Source organism: Aythya marila (genome assembly GCF_965140915.1).
Source record: "Aythya marila genome assembly, chromosome: 22".
NCBI lineage: Eukaryota > Metazoa > Chordata > Aves > Anseriformes > Anatidae > Aythya > Aythya marila.
Genome location: NC_139063.1, coordinates 975,182 through 993,806, shown reverse-complemented (window position 1 = coordinate 993,806; position 18,625 = coordinate 975,182). Strand labels below are relative to the sequence as shown.

General features: G+C 52.9%; 2 protein-coding genes across 5 annotated transcripts; one reads left to right on the top strand and one right to left on the bottom strand.

The window, feature by feature from the left end:
• Window positions 1-355: 355 nt before the first annotated feature.
• RBBP4 (RB binding protein 4, chromatin remodeling factor) lies at window positions 356-8,504 on the top strand. 2 transcript variants are annotated; one of them, XM_082777327.1, is made up of 12 exons: window positions 356-475; window positions 988-1,135; window positions 1,525-1,670; window positions 2,947-3,120; window positions 4,049-4,164; window positions 4,329-4,489; window positions 4,612-4,738; window positions 4,846-4,923; window positions 6,052-6,128; window positions 6,233-6,290; window positions 6,401-6,511; window positions 7,351-8,504. In XM_082777327.1, the coding sequence occupies exons 1-12, from the start codon at window positions 460-462 to the stop codon at window positions 7,414-7,416; spliced, it is 1,278 nt and encodes a 425-aa protein (XP_082633453.1). In that variant the 5' UTR covers window positions 356-459; the 3' UTR covers window positions 7,417-8,504. The 2 variants fall into 2 exon arrangements, with proteins under 2 accessions (XP_082633453.1, XP_082633454.1); XM_082777328.1 differs by having other exon boundaries at window positions 364-475; window positions 991-1,135.
• A 436-nt stretch (window positions 8,505-8,940) lies between these two features.
• On the bottom strand, window positions 8,941-15,369 carry SYNC (syncoilin, intermediate filament protein). Of its 3 annotated transcripts, none has more exons than XM_082777748.1 (4): window positions 15,295-15,369; window positions 11,775-13,269; window positions 10,644-10,768; window positions 8,941-9,496 (listed from the first exon to the last, which is right to left on the bottom strand). In XM_082777748.1, exons 2-4 carry the CDS (start codon window positions 13,260-13,262, stop codon window positions 9,433-9,435), a joined length of 1,677 nt encoding a protein of 558 aa, XP_082633874.1. In that variant the 5' UTR covers window positions 13,263-13,269; window positions 15,295-15,369; the 3' UTR covers window positions 8,941-9,432. The 3 variants fall into 3 exon arrangements, with proteins under 3 accessions (XP_082633874.1, XP_082633872.1, XP_082633873.1); XM_082777746.1 differs by lacking the exon at window positions 15,295-15,369 and adding an exon at window positions 14,338-14,597; XM_082777747.1 differs by lacking the exon at window positions 15,295-15,369 and adding an exon at window positions 13,857-13,974.
• Between the last annotated feature and the right edge of the window lie 3,256 nt (window positions 15,370-18,625).

Below are 18,625 nucleotides of genomic sequence, written 5' to 3'. Positions count from 1 at the left end.
GGGACGACTGCGGGCAGCGCAAGGCCCCAGGGAGTGCTCAGGGGGTGCTCAGGACCGGGCCAGGCCCCTCACACCGCCCCCGGTACCGGCAGGAGCCGCCCCCCCCAGGCCGTACCCGCGGGCGCTGCCCCTTTAAGATCCACTCGAGGGGCTCGCGCCGCCCTCCCCTTCCCTTTCCCCTCCGCAAAATGGCGGCTCCCAGGGGAGCTTCACCCCCCTCCCCCTCCCATCCCCCTCCATCCCACGTGACCCTCCCCCCTCCCCGCGCGCGGCCCGTCCCCGCCCCTTGCCGCTCTCTGATTGGCCGCGGCCTCCCGGAGGCGGGCGCTGATTGGGCGGCGTTGGCGCGCGAACGGGGGGTGCGCGGCGCGCCGGGGCGGCAGGCGGCGGGGGCAGGGAACAATAGAGCCGCGGCCTGACGGCTCCGCGCGGCCCCGCAGCGCCCGCCGCCGCCCCGCCATGGCGGACAAGGAAGGTACGGCACAGCCCGGCCCCGATGCTCCGCCAGACCTCAGCCGGGCCCCGCCGAGCTCGGGGGAAGCCTTCGGGGGCCTGGGGCGGCTCCGCCAGGGGGCGCGCGGCGGGCAGGGCCTCGCCGGGCCTGTGGGGCCTGCACCCGGTTGGGGGGGGGCTACCGGGGCCTGTGGGGATGCGGCGGGGCCTGAAGGGGCTGAGGGGGGTTGGGGGGTGGCACCCGGCCACGGGGAGCCCCGGGGGGTTGCGGGCCGCTGGGTCCAGGCTCCGGCCAGGCCGCGGCGCTCGGTAGCAGCTCGGGGCCGCCCCCGCCTGCACGGGGCGCTCCGGGCCCCGCAGCGCCTCAGGCAGCGGGGTTGGGGCCCGGGGTTGTGCCCGCAGGGCAGGCTGACCACAAAGCGGTGCCCGTAATGATTTTCTCTCCATTCAGTGCCCGTTTGTGACATTGCGTGCTTATTATAAATGTATTCGCAACGCTAATGTGTGTTTTCTTAAAAAAAAAAAAAAAATTAGCAGCCTTTGATGATGCGGTGGAGGAACGTGTGATCAACGAAGAGTACAAAATATGGAAGAAGAATACTCCCTTCTTGTACGATTTGGTTATGACCCACGCTCTGGAGTGGCCCAGCCTGACTGCGCAGTGGCTGCCGGATGTCACAAGGTGAGCTGCTCCTTTAAACCATGATAAATTGTAAATCTAGGATCCTTTTTTGCTGAAGTAAGGCATTACATGATTCTTTTCTGTCTTAATTGCTTTTTGTATCCTTACCTTGCCTTGCCATCAGCAAGTTGAGGACCACAAATACTAGAGTCAGTTTCATTTTGTGAAAATAAAAGCCTTTTATCACTGAGAAGACATTTTCACACCCTTGATTTTGATGCTTTTCTTCTTTCCACTTCACCTTCTTTAAAAACAAGTCTCCTTTCTTCTAACACAGAAATAAATATAGATATAACTTAAGTATAATCACTGTCATCAAAAGCTATTGCGGTCAGCTCAGTGTTTATGTGAATCCCTTTTGTTTCTCATTCAACTTTCTTCTCTTGCAGACCCGAGGGCAAAGACTTCAGTATTCATCGGTTAGTGCTGGGCACCCATACTTCAGATGAACAAAATCATCTCGTGATAGCTAGCGTGCAGTTGCCGAATGACGACGCGCAGTTTGATGCTTCGCACTATGATAGTGAGAAAGGAGGTAAGGGGACAAAGGTGTCAGCCAGACGGAATTTTAACCGTTTTTTCCTCCTCCTCTCAGTAGAATATTTCTCTTTTCTTAACATTCAGGCAATAAAATTCAGATACTACTCCTGAACTGGCCAGTTTATTTCTGTTATCCTTACTTAACGGACAAATATCACGTTTGATGTATCTGCATAATGTCTTGGAAGACCTGCTGAAAAAGCATGCAGGGAAAAACTTCACCCCTCTATTTTTCATCATGAGTTGACAATGAATTTCTTGGAGAACTGCTTAACCTGGTTTTTATCATCATTTTTGCATTACATAAACTCAGTGAGAAAGTCACTCACGTAAAAGGATGTTTTATTTCAGAGCAGTGTATCATTTCAACTGTTCTCCTCTAGTCTGAATTCTGCTGCCTGATACTTGTGCCAGCCTGGCTTGGATGAAAAGATGACTGTATTTTGTTCAGTGAACTGGCCTTGAATTTGATGCTTTCTGTAATCTTAGTTGGCTGTCAGCATTGCTCCAAGTTAGGCACTTCTCACGTTTGTTTGGTTGAATCAATCTTTCTACATGGTGCAAGTCCTCAACGACCTAATTTTAGCTTTTGTTTTTACCAGAAGCCTGGATTATGCATTTTGTGTTTTGATCTTTGGGCTTCTCAGTTATTGATGAACACAATGTTGTCTAATCAATAATTTGTTTCCATTCTATCTTGATATTTCTCAAAAATACACTATTCTGATTTAAAAAAAAAAAAAAAAAAAGGAAATGGCAAGCCTTCTTTTTGCCAGAATGTTGCTGTGCAATTTCCTTAAAATAGAAAGTTGCTATAACTAACTATAGAGATATAAGGTGGCTTTAGCAAGTTATGTAGTTTCACATTTTAAACCTTGTGCAGCAATTTCTTTATATCAGAATTTTGTCTGTTCTGCAAGGCTGAACTTCGTTATATTTGAAAGTGCAGTTACAACACATTCATTTCAAATATACAGCACATATCTTCATTACAGATCAAAATTTTAGGTAGGATGAGTTTGGGTCTTGTGCTGTTTTAGAAGAAAACAGTTTGTCTCTAAACTTAGCCAAAGTCCTGATGTTTTTATGTTGTAAATAGAGATATTTAAGACAATGTGCCATTTGAAAACTGGGTTCTTCTAGTTGCTTGTTCTTACGACTATTCACCCAAAATAAGTCCTTGGTAGTACCAGTAACTGAGTCTGGATCTTTGTGTCTTGTTCTGAAAATGACTAATTATTTACAACTATTAAATACCTCTTTTTTTCCAGAGTTTGGAGGCTTTGGGTCAGTTAGTGGAAAAATTGAAATTGAAATCAAGATAAATCACGAGGGCGAAGTGAACAGAGCGCGTTACATGCCACAGAACCCCTGCATCATTGCCACAAAGACTCCGTCCAGCGATGTCCTCGTCTTTGATTACACCAAACACCCTTCTAAGCCAGGTGCCTGAATCTTTGTCATGTCTGTGCTTCAGAGGTCATAAGAATATAAACGACAGCCTTTTCTTAAGGAAATACTCTTAAGAGAAAGCTGATGTAGTGCAAAAGAGGTTGAAAACTTCTGTGGATTCTATATCACTTGTAATTCTAGAGGAAAGTGGGCATTTAGTGTGAAAGGTTATTTTGTAGAGACGTGAACGTAGATATCTGATGTGTATCAGTACAAAGGTACGTGTTTTTCTCTTGCTGTCTTAGTGTGTTTGCCATGTCAGTGTATGTGATGATATTTGGAGTGGTAGAAGGTGGCTTGCTGGAAATGATACGATCTGGGTAGCTGAACTGTTGTCTTGATCTGCAAGGATATTACCTCTCATTTACTGATGAGCTTGGCAAGATCACACAGAGTAACTAGTTCTGCCAGTTGTGGGGAAGATCAGAAGTGTATTTATCGCTTTTGAAGTAGGGTTGGAGATGATGAGAGAAAGAACAATACTCCACCAGCAGAATGTTTAGGAAGAATTTTCTGAGCAGTAATTGGGTTGAGCTGCTGCTGCTCCTTCATCCAGCTAGACCAGGTGCATCGTGCCAGAGTCTGAAGGTGGCTACTGGGCTTCTTTGACTCCTCAGCAGGTAACATAGCGCTAATTTAGAAAGGGCCACTGCTAGGTCATCCAGCCTAAAAATTTGCAGCTTTGAAAAAATCTGCAATTTGTGTCTGTTTAAGCAGACAAACTGCTCTGTGCTGTCTTGTTGCATTTTGTTTTAATGAGGTGATTCGTAGGGTGGGCATAATGCTCAAAAGGACAAAGAGGCATCCTGTTGGCAATAGAAAGCAAAGTTTAGTAAAGCACAGTAAAACTTAATGCCAGGTATTCCATGATGCACTGAAAGTGATACTAAGCATTGAAGTTCTTATGCTGCTGTTTTACAGACCCTTCTGGAGAGTGTAACCCTGATCTGCGTCTTCGTGGACACCAGAAAGAAGGTTATGGGCTGTCATGGAACCCAAACCTGAGTGGGCATTTGCTTAGTGCTTCTGATGATCATGTGAGTACTTTAAATATTAGCTGGGGTACAACCTGCACTTTATTTGTGACCCTTGGCAAAAGGTTAAAAATGTTTTTCTTTCTTGAGGGGGGGGAGGCAGGAGAGGTGATGAGAATTTCTGTCTCAGGATTCAAATTTGTTTTGTTTTGTTTTTTTTTTTTAAGACTATTTGCTTGTGGGATATTAGTGCTGTTCCAAAAGAAGGTAAAGTGGTGGACGCGAAGACCATCTTCACAGGGCACACAGCGGTAGTGGAAGATGTGTCTTGGCACCTGCTCCATGAATCTCTTTTTGGATCTGTTGCTGATGATCAGAAGCTCATGATGTAAGTGGGGTACTGTCTTTAGAAAATGAGCACTTCTGTATGCTTTGCTTTCCCAGTTGCCTCCAATTCCATCAGTAAAACTGGCTTTAAGCCTTTATTTCCATTCTCCTTTCTCCTTCCAGCTGGGATACGCGGTCAAACAACACCTCCAAACCTAGTCACTCGGTGGATGCTCATACAGCTGAAGTCAACTGCCTCTCTTTCAATCCCTACAGTGAGTTTATCCTGGCTACAGGATCAGCTGACAAGGTAGGTCTGCCTTGAACTTGGAACATATTTATTTAGTTTCTGATGTGTAAATGTGGATGTGTTATATTGGTTACTTCAGGAAAAAATGTTTTTGTGTCTTTGACTAGACTGTCGCGTTATGGGACTTGAGGAACTTAAAACTGAAGTTGCACTCCTTTGAATCCCATAAAGATGAGATATTTCAGGTACAACAAAATATCTTTGTCTTTTATGCCCTTAGTTCTACTTAGATGGCTGGGAAAAAAATGAAAAGTATTCTTTTCCTCTATGTTTTTATTAAGTGTACTTGTGCTTAAAACCCTCATGTTCTTTTCTCTCATCTGCTTATAATTTCCTGGCTTATTGTTGTGGAGATGTGTAGCTTTCTGTGTGGGGGTGACTCCAGCACAGTTCAGAGTATCCAGAAAACCAGGGTCAGAATGTAACAAGGAAATGTTTGAGAGTTTTGTCCGCAATGTTAAGAGTGAAATACTAGCAGTACAGAGTAAATGTAAATTATTCATGGTAGCAGATTGAAGCAGGGAGGCACAATGAAGTGGCTGCAGTGTTTTCATCTTCTCAGCTTGGTCCTGGAAGAAGGTTTTAGCTGGTAATCACTAAAAGGGACTGCTGGACCATCTTGTGACAAAAAAATAATTGCTAATTTTGCTGGTTGTAAATATAGAAAGTTAACATCATTAGTAGCATGTGCTTAGCAGTTACAATATTTCCATCTCCAACTCATGCATTAGTCAGAACCAAAATATGTAGAAGGTTTTTTTTTGTGGAAGGGTTGGTACTTAAAAGATTCTGTACATAATTTTATTCAGAGGTAACCAGAGTCTTAAATGTCAGGTTAACATGCAGAATTGTCTTAATTTGTAATCCTGTGATCCTAGTGAGTGGTATGTTTTGGAGAGATTTATCTCCAGCAGCCATGGTTAATGTGAGCTTTTGGGCAGTTAAGCTGTATTACAGCGATTTTCTTCTCATGTGTAAACCGTACTTACTATTTAAGGAATCTGCAGTTTATATTCGTGCAGTCCTTATTAAGGAGTAGCTAATATCCTTGAGAGTTGTTTATGCTTCTTAATATGTGGCGTTCATTAGAGGAGAGGTTATGTGTGGTACCATTTTGGTGCTCGAATGCCTCGTGACTATATAAACTAATCGCTATCTTAGAATGTAATTGTTGGGCACATTCATATTTTGAGGTAATAGCAATTTGCCTTTTCATAAAGCTCTCGTAAGATACAGTGGTGTTTGCTGTGAATGTCAGCAGTGTTATGGCTTCTTAAAACTAATCTGCTTTCTAAATTCATCCTTGTCTGTAGGTTCAGTGGTCTCCCCATAATGAAACTATATTGGCCTCCAGTGGCACTGACCGCAGGCTAAATGTTTGGGACTTGAGGTAAATCCCAAATTAGTCAAGTTGTCATGACAAAATATTATTGATAAACTGCATCACAAACAACAACAACAAAATAAACACATCCTTTTCATTTTCTCTTAAAGTAAAATTGGAGAAGAACAGTCCCCTGAGGATGCTGAAGATGGTCCCCCAGAGCTATTGGTAAGTCTTTTGAATCTCATTGATTGTTTTGACCTGTATCACTCATCTCTGTAACACAGATTTGAAAATGTTACCACCACCACTTTTTTTTTTTCTTTCCCCTGTAATAGTTTATTCATGGTGGTCATACTGCAAAGATATCTGATTTCTCGTGGAATCCCAACGAACCCTGGGTAATCTGTTCTGTATCAGAAGATAATATCATGCAAGTCTGGCAAATGGTAAGTTGTTTGGGAAAGTGCAGGAAGTGGTAGATAAGAGAGTGTTGAATTGCCTGAATTTCAGCATTCCTGTTTTATTTACAGCTCTCAGAATGACTTTGTAGAGCTGCCTAAGTCTCAGATGGGTTGTGAAATCCATTTGCTAGAAACAAGGGTTTACAAATACTGAGAAACTGTGTTATTTCTCTATTTAAAAGGAAAAAAAAAGGAGAGAGTACTTCTTTTTCCTTCTGTGCTAGATTTTTTTTTTTTTTTTAAGTGAAATTGAGGTTTCTGTTAGTTACTGTCATAACAAATGAAATGTTTACAAATGGTATAAATATCCTCCTGTGGATGGAGAGGGGTAGCGGTGAGTAGAAAGAGCTTGCTTATTTAAATTACCAGCTGTTGAAAGTTTTGGAGAACAGTCTTGTGCAGTTCGAATAACCTTAAAGACCATTCTTCTAATTTTGGTTTATTTATAGACTGGTTCACGGAGGCTTTGTCTTAGCAGCATTCTGTATAGTTCTGGAAGGTGCTGCAGCAAAGTAAAGGATCTATTAAACATATACAAGGTAGTCTTAATTGAAATAAGCCCTGCAGTGGTCTCTACTTGTAAGAAGTCAGATTCCCACAAGCTATGGTAACTTAAGAGTACTTCTCAAATGTTTTGAAGACGTTGCTATTTCCAAAAAGAAATCTGTGTTGCAGCCTTTATGTTAAATAGCCTTGAGGGATCAGGGATAGGTAACTTATGTGTGCAGATAGAAAACTGCCAGAACTTTTGGAAGTGTTCTAGCAGGTGGAATCCTGTTAAATGAGGTGCTAAGTGCTTCAATTCCTCCGCTTCTGTCTTGCAGGCAGAGAACATATACAATGATGAAGATCCTGAAGGAAGCGTGGATCCAGAAGGTCAAGGATCCTAGATGATAACTCTTCCTGTTCTTAGTCTTTTTTTCCTTCTCTTCCTTCTCAACCTGATACTGACTTAACACTGGTTTTGAGACACACGTAGACTTTGTGTTCAGCCATCCTTCTGTAGATACCATCCACTGCTTTTTATCCCAGACAGTGAGTACTCCCTAAGAAAAGGGCTTAGCCCAACTCAGCTGGTTCTGCACTGTAGCTCCTTGGTCATATTTCCTACAGCAACCTCTTGTGTATAGAGCTGGCTGTCCCATTTTAGCTGCTTTCCTCATACAGAGCAAACTTTTTTTTTTTTCTTCTTATTTTGTCTTTAGCTTGCTACGGCTACGGGCTTTTGACTAATTCAAACAAAAGTTAAATCAGTAGAGCTGCCAGAATATGCTTAAGCCAATGGAGATGATACAAGTGTTAATCCACTGGCAGTTCAGAAATGGAGTGTGGAAGGTCTTGCCCTGTTCAGTACAGCTGAGAAGTCTTGTGATTCCTTTAGTTAATTTGTACCTGTGTGGCTTTTTCTGCCTCTGCAGATACAAAAAAAAAAAGGGGGGGGCAAAAAAAGACTATCAGATTCTGACTTAAACTGAAATTATTTCTTTATATATTTTTTTTTCCCTACTGGTACTTCTGGGTTTTTCATTCCTTCCTTTGGTCCTATCCCTCTTCTCCCGTCTGCTGGGCAACAGCAGTTCGGGTACATTAGCTGTTCCTGCAGAGCATTGCTCACCTTCCATGTATCCTGCTCTATTGTGTGTTTCTTGAGCTGTGTTTTCACATGTATTTCTTTCCTTTCTGTGAAATGGTTTTTAAAACTTGGGGCCACCAAGTTGTAAAGGTGTATGTTTTTACCAGCTGATGTCCCACAGATGGCATGCCCAGTAATCTAAAACAGCATTGGTAGCTGGTACATGTAAAGCAAATTACAAATTACATGTGGATGAACTACCTTTTGTAGGAGTTAGTCCTTGACCACTAGATCCTGCACATCTTCCACTAGGGTGTCCTGTTCCACCAGCAACCTGTTACTCTCCATGTTCTTCATGACTAATTGCGTGTAAGTGCTTCAGATGGAATAAATTTTTTCTACATAAACGCTGCATTGCTGTGTGGTTTTGTGCTGATGGTTTCCTTCTGCATTGGCAGTTTTATTGAGAGTAAACTTTTTTTCAGAAAGCAGAGAAAGCAAGCATAAAGCAAGGGCGTAATCTCTACCTGTGAGAGGGTAGGTGCTGGGATGGATAGTCCTTACATTCATAATGCATGTTCTTCAACGCCACCTCCTCTTATTTCTGCTGCTTGTTTTGTGCAATAAGCACTTAATAGCTCCAAGCAGTTGGGAGTGCACGGGAGGGAGTGTGCCTTACCCCCCAGGTGTGCTGCTGTCTGACTACTAGGTCTGCCTTTAGCTCTTACCCAAGAATATTTTTTTAAGTAGTCTGCAGCATGAATAGTTGGACACCTTACATGCACCATGGTTTGACACACAGGCTTATTTTTTTTTGAGACACAACGTTGAGAAATCAAAAGCTTCTTAAACTGACCTTTATTTTCAGTGTGAGACTTTATATAAAGTGGAAACCTTTTTATCCACAAGCTTCAGTTTCTGTGGCCCACATTGGAGCATGTCACAATACAGCAGACAGCACTTGAGTTACAAAAGAGTCCTGTTAAAAGGATAAAGCTTCACCTGTATGTAAACTTCAAAAATCAACCCCCAGCACCGCCTTCCCAAACACCTTCTGTGCAGGCTTACAATCCAGCTATGGAACAAGACAAGATAACATTTTCCAAACACAGCAAAACATACATTATTATTCTTCATATGTGTCCATTTTTCAGTGCAAGTATAATTTTCTCTGCTCCTCTGTGGAAAAGCAGTTTGACTCGAAGATCAGCAGCACTCTGGCATTCCTGACTTCAGGCAGCTGCTGTACAGCAGGAGATAAGCAGTGAAAGGAAACGTCCCCTGCAGCTGCCTCTGTCCTCCGCTTCTGCTGTGAAGAGGACGAGTGTCGTTTCTAGCAGTCTTCGTCTGCTTTTTCTTCTTTTTTGCAGAGGTGGCCGTAGATTTCTAAGCAGCCCCTGTGTGGGTAGAAAGTGAATTTAGGGTCTGGAATATATGCAATGTGTAAAGTATTCTGGCTGGAGAAAATGGGCAACAGGGACAGACTACTGAAAAATCTTCCATTTCATGATGTGGAAGAAAAGCAATCAGCTGACACTAAAACTGGCTCAGTGCATGGTGCTGTGGCTGTGCAGACACAAGGCCAGCCCCGCCAGAGCCCTTGGCAGTCGCACGAGCTCTGGCAGGAGGGAACCTGAGGTCTGGTGTAAGCTGCAGGAGGGAGCAGCTCAGATGTACCTAACTCAGGTCCCTGGTTCAAATGTGGAACTCGAGGTGCCCTGACATTTAAGAAATCTGGAGCCCTGTTGCTTCCCGTGATGGCAATTTGCAGATCCCCAGGAATTTAGAGCCTGCAGCTGCTCCTGGGCTTGGATGTTGGCCTCTGCAGCCTGCGATCAGACAGACCCCACGCAGCAGAGACGTGGGGTTGCTGGGATCTGTTCAGAGCTGTCAATGCGGTTACCCGCGTTAATAAATCCTGCAGTGACTGCTGATGTGACAGGCTGAAACAGGAAGATTGCCTCGCCCTGGCTTATCACGCTGCAGTCTTTCGTGGAAAAAAGAGAACTGCAGCTGCTGGTGGTGGGGATGCCCTCCCGTGGTGGGTGGGGAAGGGGAAAAAGGAATCCTACAGCGGCAGTAAAGGTCCAGAAAATGCTTAAGGATGTGCACAGCTGAGACTGGAGTAACGCACAACAGTGCAAAGTCTGGCAAGTAAAATAGTCCCCAAACTGAGGGGCATTTTCTGGAGCTTTAAAAGCTGTGTAGTAAAGAAGTCTGGAGTGAAAGCAGCCGTGTAGGTTCGCAGGGAGGCGGTTCTCTCTGTTGAAGAGCCTCTGCAGCAACGTCCCCCAACCGAGAACTCTCCTCTCCCTCCCATGTGTTCCTAGGGAAATATTTTTTTTCAAGTTGCCGCGCCTGCCTCTTGGAAGGCAGCCCCTGCTTCTATTTTGCACAGAACTTTCCATGACATCGCTGCATGGCAAAGGGTCGGACTTTCCACGGCCGCAGCCCGTGCCCGTGCCGTCCGCGTGTGCGGGGCCAGGAGCGCCGGGCTCGCCCGCTGCCAGCCCTCCCCGGCCACCCCGGGACGGACAGACTGACTTGTAAATGGACAGCTCCTGGTGCAGGCTGCTCCGCAGCTCCTCCAGCTCCTGGTTCTTGCGCTGCTGGAGCTGGACGCCGTTCTTCAGCTCCTTCAGCCTGTCCTCCAGCTCCTCCACCTGCTCCTGGGGGTGAAGAAGCCAAGATCGGGTTATGGGGGAGCACTCACGGGGCTCTGCCCATCCGTGCTCTGCTCCAGGCAGGGGCAGCCAGGCTGACGGCTGCCAGAAATGGTGTTAAGAAGCCTCTGCAGAAAAGCTTTGCTTTCCTACGAAGGTGGGAGCCAGGGCTGGAATGCAGCGCGTGCTTTGGCTTCCCTGCTGGCTGGATTTGTCCCCTACGCTGCTAGGTGTGCGTTTGAAAAGCTGTCAGCGCTGTGTAAATCTAAAACCCTTGAGAAGATAAACACGGGAATGGGAAGAAGAAAACGTGGAGGCACACCAGGGGCTCCCCAAAGGTCCCAGTTGCTGAGCGAGGTGGGACCCTGGAGGTCCCCGTGCTGCAGCCACAGCCCTGACCCGTGGGGACAGCAGCGGTGGCCGGGAATGTTGGCAGCGAGACGGGCGGCCTTGCCAAATGTGCTCTTGTGGATATTGAATTGCATTTTCTCTCTGCACGAGGTGATGCGGGGGATGCCTGGCACGGCCCCATGTCTCTTCCAGCACCCACAAGCAGCTCTCATCAAATGCTGAGCTGTGGTGCTGGTGCTGTACCCGCACCTCCCTTCTGTCCCCCCGGGGTATGGGGATGTGTCTGCGGGTTTCTGGGCTGACACGGCTTCACCTGGAGCCTGCTGACCCACGCGTGGGCCTGCCCTGGAGGTCTTCCCAAAAGCCAGAATGTTTGCTCATGCCTCTGTAATGGTCTTTTCATGCTGAGCATCCAGACCAAGCGAGGCACGGATGCTGAGTCACCGAGTTTTAGACTTTGGGGCTTCTTTAGGGGCATGAAGTAAATCCTCAGGGAGGGGGACACCTCTGACTTGAAACCCACGGGAGATATTTCACCTCGCTGCCCTCCTTATCCACCCTGCTCCCCCCTCGTCCCTGTGAGCCAGCCCTTTGGTTTCCCAGTCCTTGGTGCCCCCAGACAGTGACCCCCAAACCTGAACACGCCGCCGAGGACGCCTACCCGGTACTGCCCGACCTCTTCGTCACGCTTCTGCTTGACGAGGACGATCTGCTCCTCCAGGCTCCTGTTCTGCAGCCGCAGCCGGCTGACCTCCCCCTGCAAGGGCCGCAGGGCCTCCTTCATCCCCTGCATCTCCCCCTGCAGCGCCTGCAGCGCCTTGGCCCCGGCCTCGCGCCGCTCCAGCAGCCGCAGCAGCTGGGGCTCGTAGTGCTCCTCCAGGCCCCGGCGGCTCTGCGCCACGAAGCTCTCGAACTCCATGGAGAGCCGCCGGCTCTCCTGCAGGTACTGGTTGTCCTCCCGACGCGGAGGAGCCTCCAGCCGCTGCCGCAGCGCCTCCTTCTCCTTCTCGCAGGTCTCCTTCAGGCGGGACAGCTCGCCGGACAGCTGCCCGGCCTGGGTCTCCAGCTCTCCGCGGTAGGCAGCGTGCTGGGAGAGGTCGTGGCGCCGGCTCTCCAGCTGGTACTGGCAGGCCACGCACTCCTTCGTCACCTTGAAGAGCTTCTGCTTGATCTGCCGGATCTCATCCTTCAGGTTGTCTCTCTCCAGCTCCACCTTGGCCAGCAGCCGGCAGGCGGCCTGGATCTCCTCGTGGGCATGGCGGATCTCCTGCAGCGCCGGCTCCCGCAGCTGGGCCAGCTCCTCGATCAGGCTGTCGCGCTCCTTCTCCAGCTGCTCCACGGCTTCGATGCACTCCTGGAAGTAATCGCCCAGCTCTTCGAGGGTGAGGCACCGACACTCCGTGCCCTCCGTGTCCAGTGGGGTGCCTGCCCCCTCCGCGTCCATGTCCAGCAGGATCCCTGCCCCCTCTGCGTCCACCTCTGGTGGGATCCCGGCCCCGTCTGTGTCCATGTACAGCGGGATCCCTGCCCCGTCTGCGTCCACGTCCAGCAGGAGTCCTGCTCCATCCACATCCAGCGGGAACCCTGTCCCACTGGCATCCATGTCCAGCAGGATCCCTGCTCCATCTCCTTCCACATCTAATGGGATCCCTGCTGCATCCACATCCAGCAGGATCTCTGCCCCCTCTGCCTCCGCATCCAATGGGACTCCTGCCCCATCCACATCCAGTGGGATCCCTGTCCCAGTGGCATCCATGTCCAGCAGGATTCCTACTTCATCTGCTTCCACAGCTAACGGGATCCCTGCTCCATCCACATCCAGCGGGATCCCTGCTCCATCTGCTTCTGCATCCAGTGGGATTCCTGCCCCATCTGCATCCAGCGGGGCTCCTGCCCCGGCCTCGTGCTCGCCCAGCAGTGGCCCTGGCATGCTGAGGTTCAAGGCAGCATCCCCGACGTCTGCCTGCAGCTCCCGGCAGGCGCCCGGGCTGCCCCCGCGTACAGGAGCAGCCCCCGCGCCCAGCGCTGGCTCTGAGGGGCTGTGTGGAGCCTCTGGGTGTGGAGGAGCGCCTGCAGCCTCTCCCTGCGGGGCCGGGGCCGCTCCTGCTTCATCCAGCCGTGGTTCTGGAGGGGGCTCTGGCTCTGCCATCAGGTCCCTGCAAAGGAGAGGAGATGTCAGCCAGCGCGGTGCCGCTTGCGTGGCCCGAGGACAACTTTGACCCAAGCCGTTTGCTTCAACGTGGGCCAAAACAAAGGAGCGAAACCATCCCAAAACAAATGACTGGGGCAGAGGAAGAGCAAGTGCTTCAAAACCCAGCAGCACTTCTGTCCCCACAACGGGGAACGACCCGCATGGGTCACCCCAGCAGGACCACCGGCACCGGCGGGATGGCAGCGGGGTGGCCGGCGGCTCTCACGGCACGGCCGGTGAGGCGCTCCCAGTCAAAGTGCCCGGATTCCAGCTCCGTGGCATAACCTCACGGCAGGGGAATGCGCTGCTAAAGCGCAGGCGGGCTCCGTGCTGGCTGAGGCCGGAGCAGAGCACGGCAGCGGGCCCGCGGCAGCCCCGGCTTTGCAGTGTCATCCGAGCCGGGCATTATCCCCAGCGGGCACCTGCTGCTGCCACCACAAAACGTTCCCAGCTCACGATCACCCGGGTGCTATTTGGGGCAGGAGCTGAGCACGGTCCTGGGCCCGGAGGGGGCTTTTTTCTGCCACGGGGGCAGCGGGGAGATGCTCTCACCTCCCGGCCCCGCGGGCTGAGCTCATATCTCGTCATCCCCAAAGGAATGAGCGCGGGCTGGCACCGAGCGGCCTCGGCTCGCTGCAACGGCTTTAAGGAAAGAACAGATTTTCACCGGTACTTTCTCTCCTAATAAGGCAGTTTTCTGCAGCGATGACACATCGCAGCCTCGGACCCAGCGGCCTGACCGCTGGAGCCGGGGAGCGTGGGGAAAGGTGGGGAGGGGGCTGCGCAGTGCTTAGCGTGCCCCCCTCCTCTGCCAGCGTTTATTTTCCAAACTTACCGACTCCGAGCTGCGCCTCTGGGGCGTGCTCCCCCTGCCACCCCCTCGCCCCCTCTCTGGGTGCCTGCGATGCCCCCTGGGGGGGCTGAGCCTCAGCACCCCCCTTCCAGCCCAGCACCCTGGGGTCTCACAGCGCCCTGCCTTGCCCCACACCCCCCTCCATGAGCCCTTCTCCCCCCACGCCTCCCCAGCTCCTACCTTGCTCTCCAGGAGCCCGGTGCCCCCGGCGCTGTGCTGCACATGGGCTTAGCATGGGGCGGGTGGGGGTTATTAATACACGGGGCTGGAAATCAGACTCCCCCGGCAGCCGCTTCACCCGGCTGCAGCGCCAGCTGCGGGTGCTGCCGCCCTCCGCCCTGGGAGGAGGAGGAGGAGGAGGAGGAGGAGAAGGAGGAGGAGGAGGAGGAGGGCGGGGAGGACCATGCCTGCATCCCTGGCAGCAGCAGCCGCAGGGCTGGCTGCAGCCCCACGTCCCCAGAGCATCCCTGCCAGCCCTATGAGGGGGAAACGTGACGGGGACATGGGGGTCCCTGGGCAGGGGGGGGTCTCCCTGGGACTTGCAGGGGTCTGTGTCCAGCGGGGGTGTCTGGAAGGGGCACGGGGGAGGATGCAGCACGTGGCCATGAATCTGTGCGGCCTTATTCTGTGCACGGAGCAGGGGCTTAGCGGGGCGCTGGCAGCACGGCGTCTTGCCACACTTGTTATTTATTGAAGCACGGGAGTATATCAAACACCAGCACCTTAAGGTCTCCACCGTCCCAGTGCCTGCAGAGCACAGCCCCCGTTTCCCACCCGTGCCCCCCTTTCTGCTCTCCCCCCAGGGGCTGGGGGCCGTGGCCGCGCTCCCAGGCGCTGCCGCTGCCATCACCGCTGCCCTCGCCTCTTGGGGCTCTGCTTTCCACCCTTGCCCACCCACCCGCCCTCCCCGCAGGACCCTAACCCCACCCTTTGGGGTGCTATAATTAACATACAGTTACCCGTAGTGCGTATTTTAGGTATATTGCCACACCAGCGTGCGTGCAGTGGCCCAGGGGGGCAGCGTGGCCAGTGGGCACTTGGCGTGGCCACCCCCGCTGCGGGGCCGGAGGAGGTGAAGGGCAGAAGCGACCGATTAAAGCCAAATTAATTAATGTATCAGAGCGAAATGCAGCCTACCTCCGCCCTGGCACTGCCCGCTCAGGAAGTCGGCACTCGCGGCTCAGGAAGTCACCAGCTTACGTGCCCCGAAATCGCCCAGCAACGCGCACCACAGCTTGCAACATCGCCAAATGCCACCCCGGCCCCGGCCCCGCGTCACCACCTCCGTCACCTTGCTGGCCGCCGGGTTTAAAATAACTGCTCTTCTCCATCTCCCGGGCCTGCTGGCACACGCGTGCAGGGGAGCAGAGCTTTAAAAGGAAAGGGAAGATTTGGGTGTTTGGCTTTTTTCGGCCCTGTTGCTTTTTTCAGCACAACCCACCTTTTTTTTTTTTTTTTTTTCCTTTTTTTTTTTTATTCCCCGCTCTCTCTTTTTTTCCATCAAGCGCCTCTCTTCGTGCTGAGGCTTTTGACTCACTAGGAGAGGAATGCTGTTAATTCGGACAAGTTGTGCGTATAAATATACATCTGTACCCGGGATTGCCAAGGGGGGGGGGGAGAAACCTGCGGGCAGGGGGGCCAGGGGCAGCAAACCCTTGTAGGGGACGAGGGGAGGACGGCAGCGCCTGGGCACCTGCCAGGGGACGGCCAGGGGGCTGCAGGGGCTCAGCTGTCCCCGGTAAGAGGAGAGCCCCGGCTGTTTTGTGGATATAACCAGGCAACGGCCGGCTCGGGTGTCAGACCCGCTGCGGCTCCGTGTCCCACGGGGTGCGACGCCCTCGTGTGCGAGCCGCCCTGGACTTTGCTCCGGCAAACAGGAGGGAGAGCGAAAGGCAGGAGCGTATCTGGGAGGGGAAATGTTCCAGCTGTTGGAACAGGATAAACCACGGCGTCTCCGGCCGCTCCTCCACCCCCTGCTGCGTCCTGGCACCGGCCTGGCAAGGGCTGAAGGCAGCTGGGAGAGATCAGTGCATGGCCCCTTCGTGCCCCTGCCACTCATGCTGCTGGCCCCAAGTCAGGGATGGATCCTGGGCTCTGAGGGCAGGGCTCCATCCCGGAGCTGTCCCCAAAAATCCTCAGGAACAGGCTTGGGGAAGCAGGGAGGCTTCATGGCCTCGGCAGCTCCTGGGGCTCGGTCGGTGCATGCAGCACCGCAGGGCACCCAGCCCGCCCGAACCACAGAGACTCCGGGTGCTGCCGCCAGCCCCGTGCCCCACATGTGGCTGACAAGGTCCCAGCATGGGGCTCAGCACCCCGGGCTGCGTGCCGAGGCTGCGGGAGTCTAGTTTCAGCCCCACAAGCAGTGCTGGATCCGGCCCCGCATGCGGGAGCTCAGGGGGAAAGCGTGATTCATCGCCAGAGCTGGGAGCGCTTCCAGGGAAAGATCCTGGGTGGGGAGGGCGCCTGAACCCTGCACCCGCTCCGGCCCCTGCCCTCACCTCCTGCCTCAGTTTCCCCGCTGAGAGCTGAGACGCCAGCAGCTGGGGGGACGCCACTGTGGGAGCCAGCATGGAGCAAGCGCCGTGGCCATGTCCTAGGACCCAGTGCCTGGGGCTCACCCTGCTCCCACCGGACCTGCCTCCAAGCTCCCAGATAAGGATGCTCAGGGCCTGTGCGAGAGCGAGGCAAGGTCACCGGCGGGACGGAGGTGGAGGAGGAGGAGGAGGAGGAAGAGGAAGAGGGCAGTGTGGGCACGGACCCAGCTGGGCCTTGGGTAGAGATGAAAGCGGGAGCCCAACGGTGCCGTCCGCCCACGGCTCCAGCTCCAGCGGGGACCTTGGCGGCTGCACGGGAGTGGGGCTGGACCCTGCCCCAGGCTGCAGGCGCCGGCGGCTCCGCTTATCTGGGTGCTGCGGCGAGGGGGAACCAGGAAAGCGCCGCTCCTGTGACCACTGCTGCCAAGAGGACGCTGGCCTGGCCAGGGAGCGCAGTGGGGACAAGAGCTCTGTCCCTTTTGGGGACCCAGTGCCACAGCCTTCAGCAGTGCCTGCCCGAACTGCGCTGCTTCTGCTTTATCTCCCTTTGTACAACCCAGATATCAGCTTTAAATGCTTGCGTCAAGCCCGTTTGTCCCGGCGGCGCTCCCGCAGCAGCCACCCCTGCGATGGGATCATCCCCTGCATGCCGGCCACGCTCCGGCCATGCCCACGGTGTGTGTGTGTGCGTGTTTATGCACGAGCACACGGCTGTGTGCACGTGTGTGTGTGTACATGGCTGTGTGCATGCAGGTGCCCAGCTCAGCGTGCGGGCTCAGCCCCCCACAAGCACCCCCGGCAGCCGCAGGGTTCCCCGAGCAGCCCCGCACGCGATGGGCACTGCAGGGGCTGACGTGGAGGGGTCGGGCCTGAGGCATCTTTAACACAGCGGTGAAGAAGCCTGGTTTGGTGCCAGCCCTGCCCCGTGCACCGCTCGCTGCCGGCCCACGGGGCACTGATGGCAAATAACGCCCACAGCACCCACGCAGCACCCTGGGGTGCACGGAGGAGCAGGAGCCAGGCCGGGTGGGATGCACACTGCCGCTAACCCCTCGCCCTGGCCCTCAGTGTGTGCTGAACACCAGAGCAAAGTGCTGTCCCCTTTCACTCCCCTGGCTTTTATAAAACACGTTTCTAACGCAGCAAGTGCAGAGCTAATTTTAAGCCCCGCAACAAACGGCCTCTGTGTCCTGGCGATCGCTAACGGGGGCACTGCTGCAGAAAGGGCTCGGCGCTGGGTTTTTCCATTTCCTGGGGCGAGCACCGGGGAGCAGCGGCTCTGGCTTCTGTCCCTTGTTGGAGGGGGGTTTCCAGCAAGCAGCTCTGGCTCTGGGGTGCCTTGAGGTGGGAGACGGCACCGCTGGGGCTCAGCGGGGTGGGCGGCTGGGCAAGGACCTTGTCCCCACTGCCCGCAGGCACCGCAGGCGTTAATGAGTCACGAGGCCATGCCCGTGGAGCCAGCAGGTGCCTGGCCCCGAGCACGGAGCCGTCCCACTGCCTCCAGCCAGGGAAAGGGAACGTGGGCAGGGAAAGGGCCGAGGGAACCCAACTGTGCCGAGCCTGGGCCAGCCACATGCGAGTGGCAGAGCTTTGGTGACTACCCAGGGGCTGCAGCGTGTGGTGCTGTGGCTGGTGGCACCCTTGGGTGCTGCTGGGGATGCCACCTCCATGGGGACAGGCAGGGCTTTGAGCTGCTGTCCCCTCCTGTGCTCAGCATCGCTCCCATGGGAGCTGAGCTCCAGTTAGACGCTGCCACATGACAGTGACCGATCCTTGCTCTCCTATTTGGACAATGCCCCATAACTGTGTGCAAAAATATTTTTAAAACTGGTTCTGCTGAATCTGAGGAGGAGAGGAGAGGTGATCTTTTGGGGGAGGGCCCCACATCCCCGTGCTCCAGTGTTGTTAATGCTGAACGGCAGCAGGACACCGGG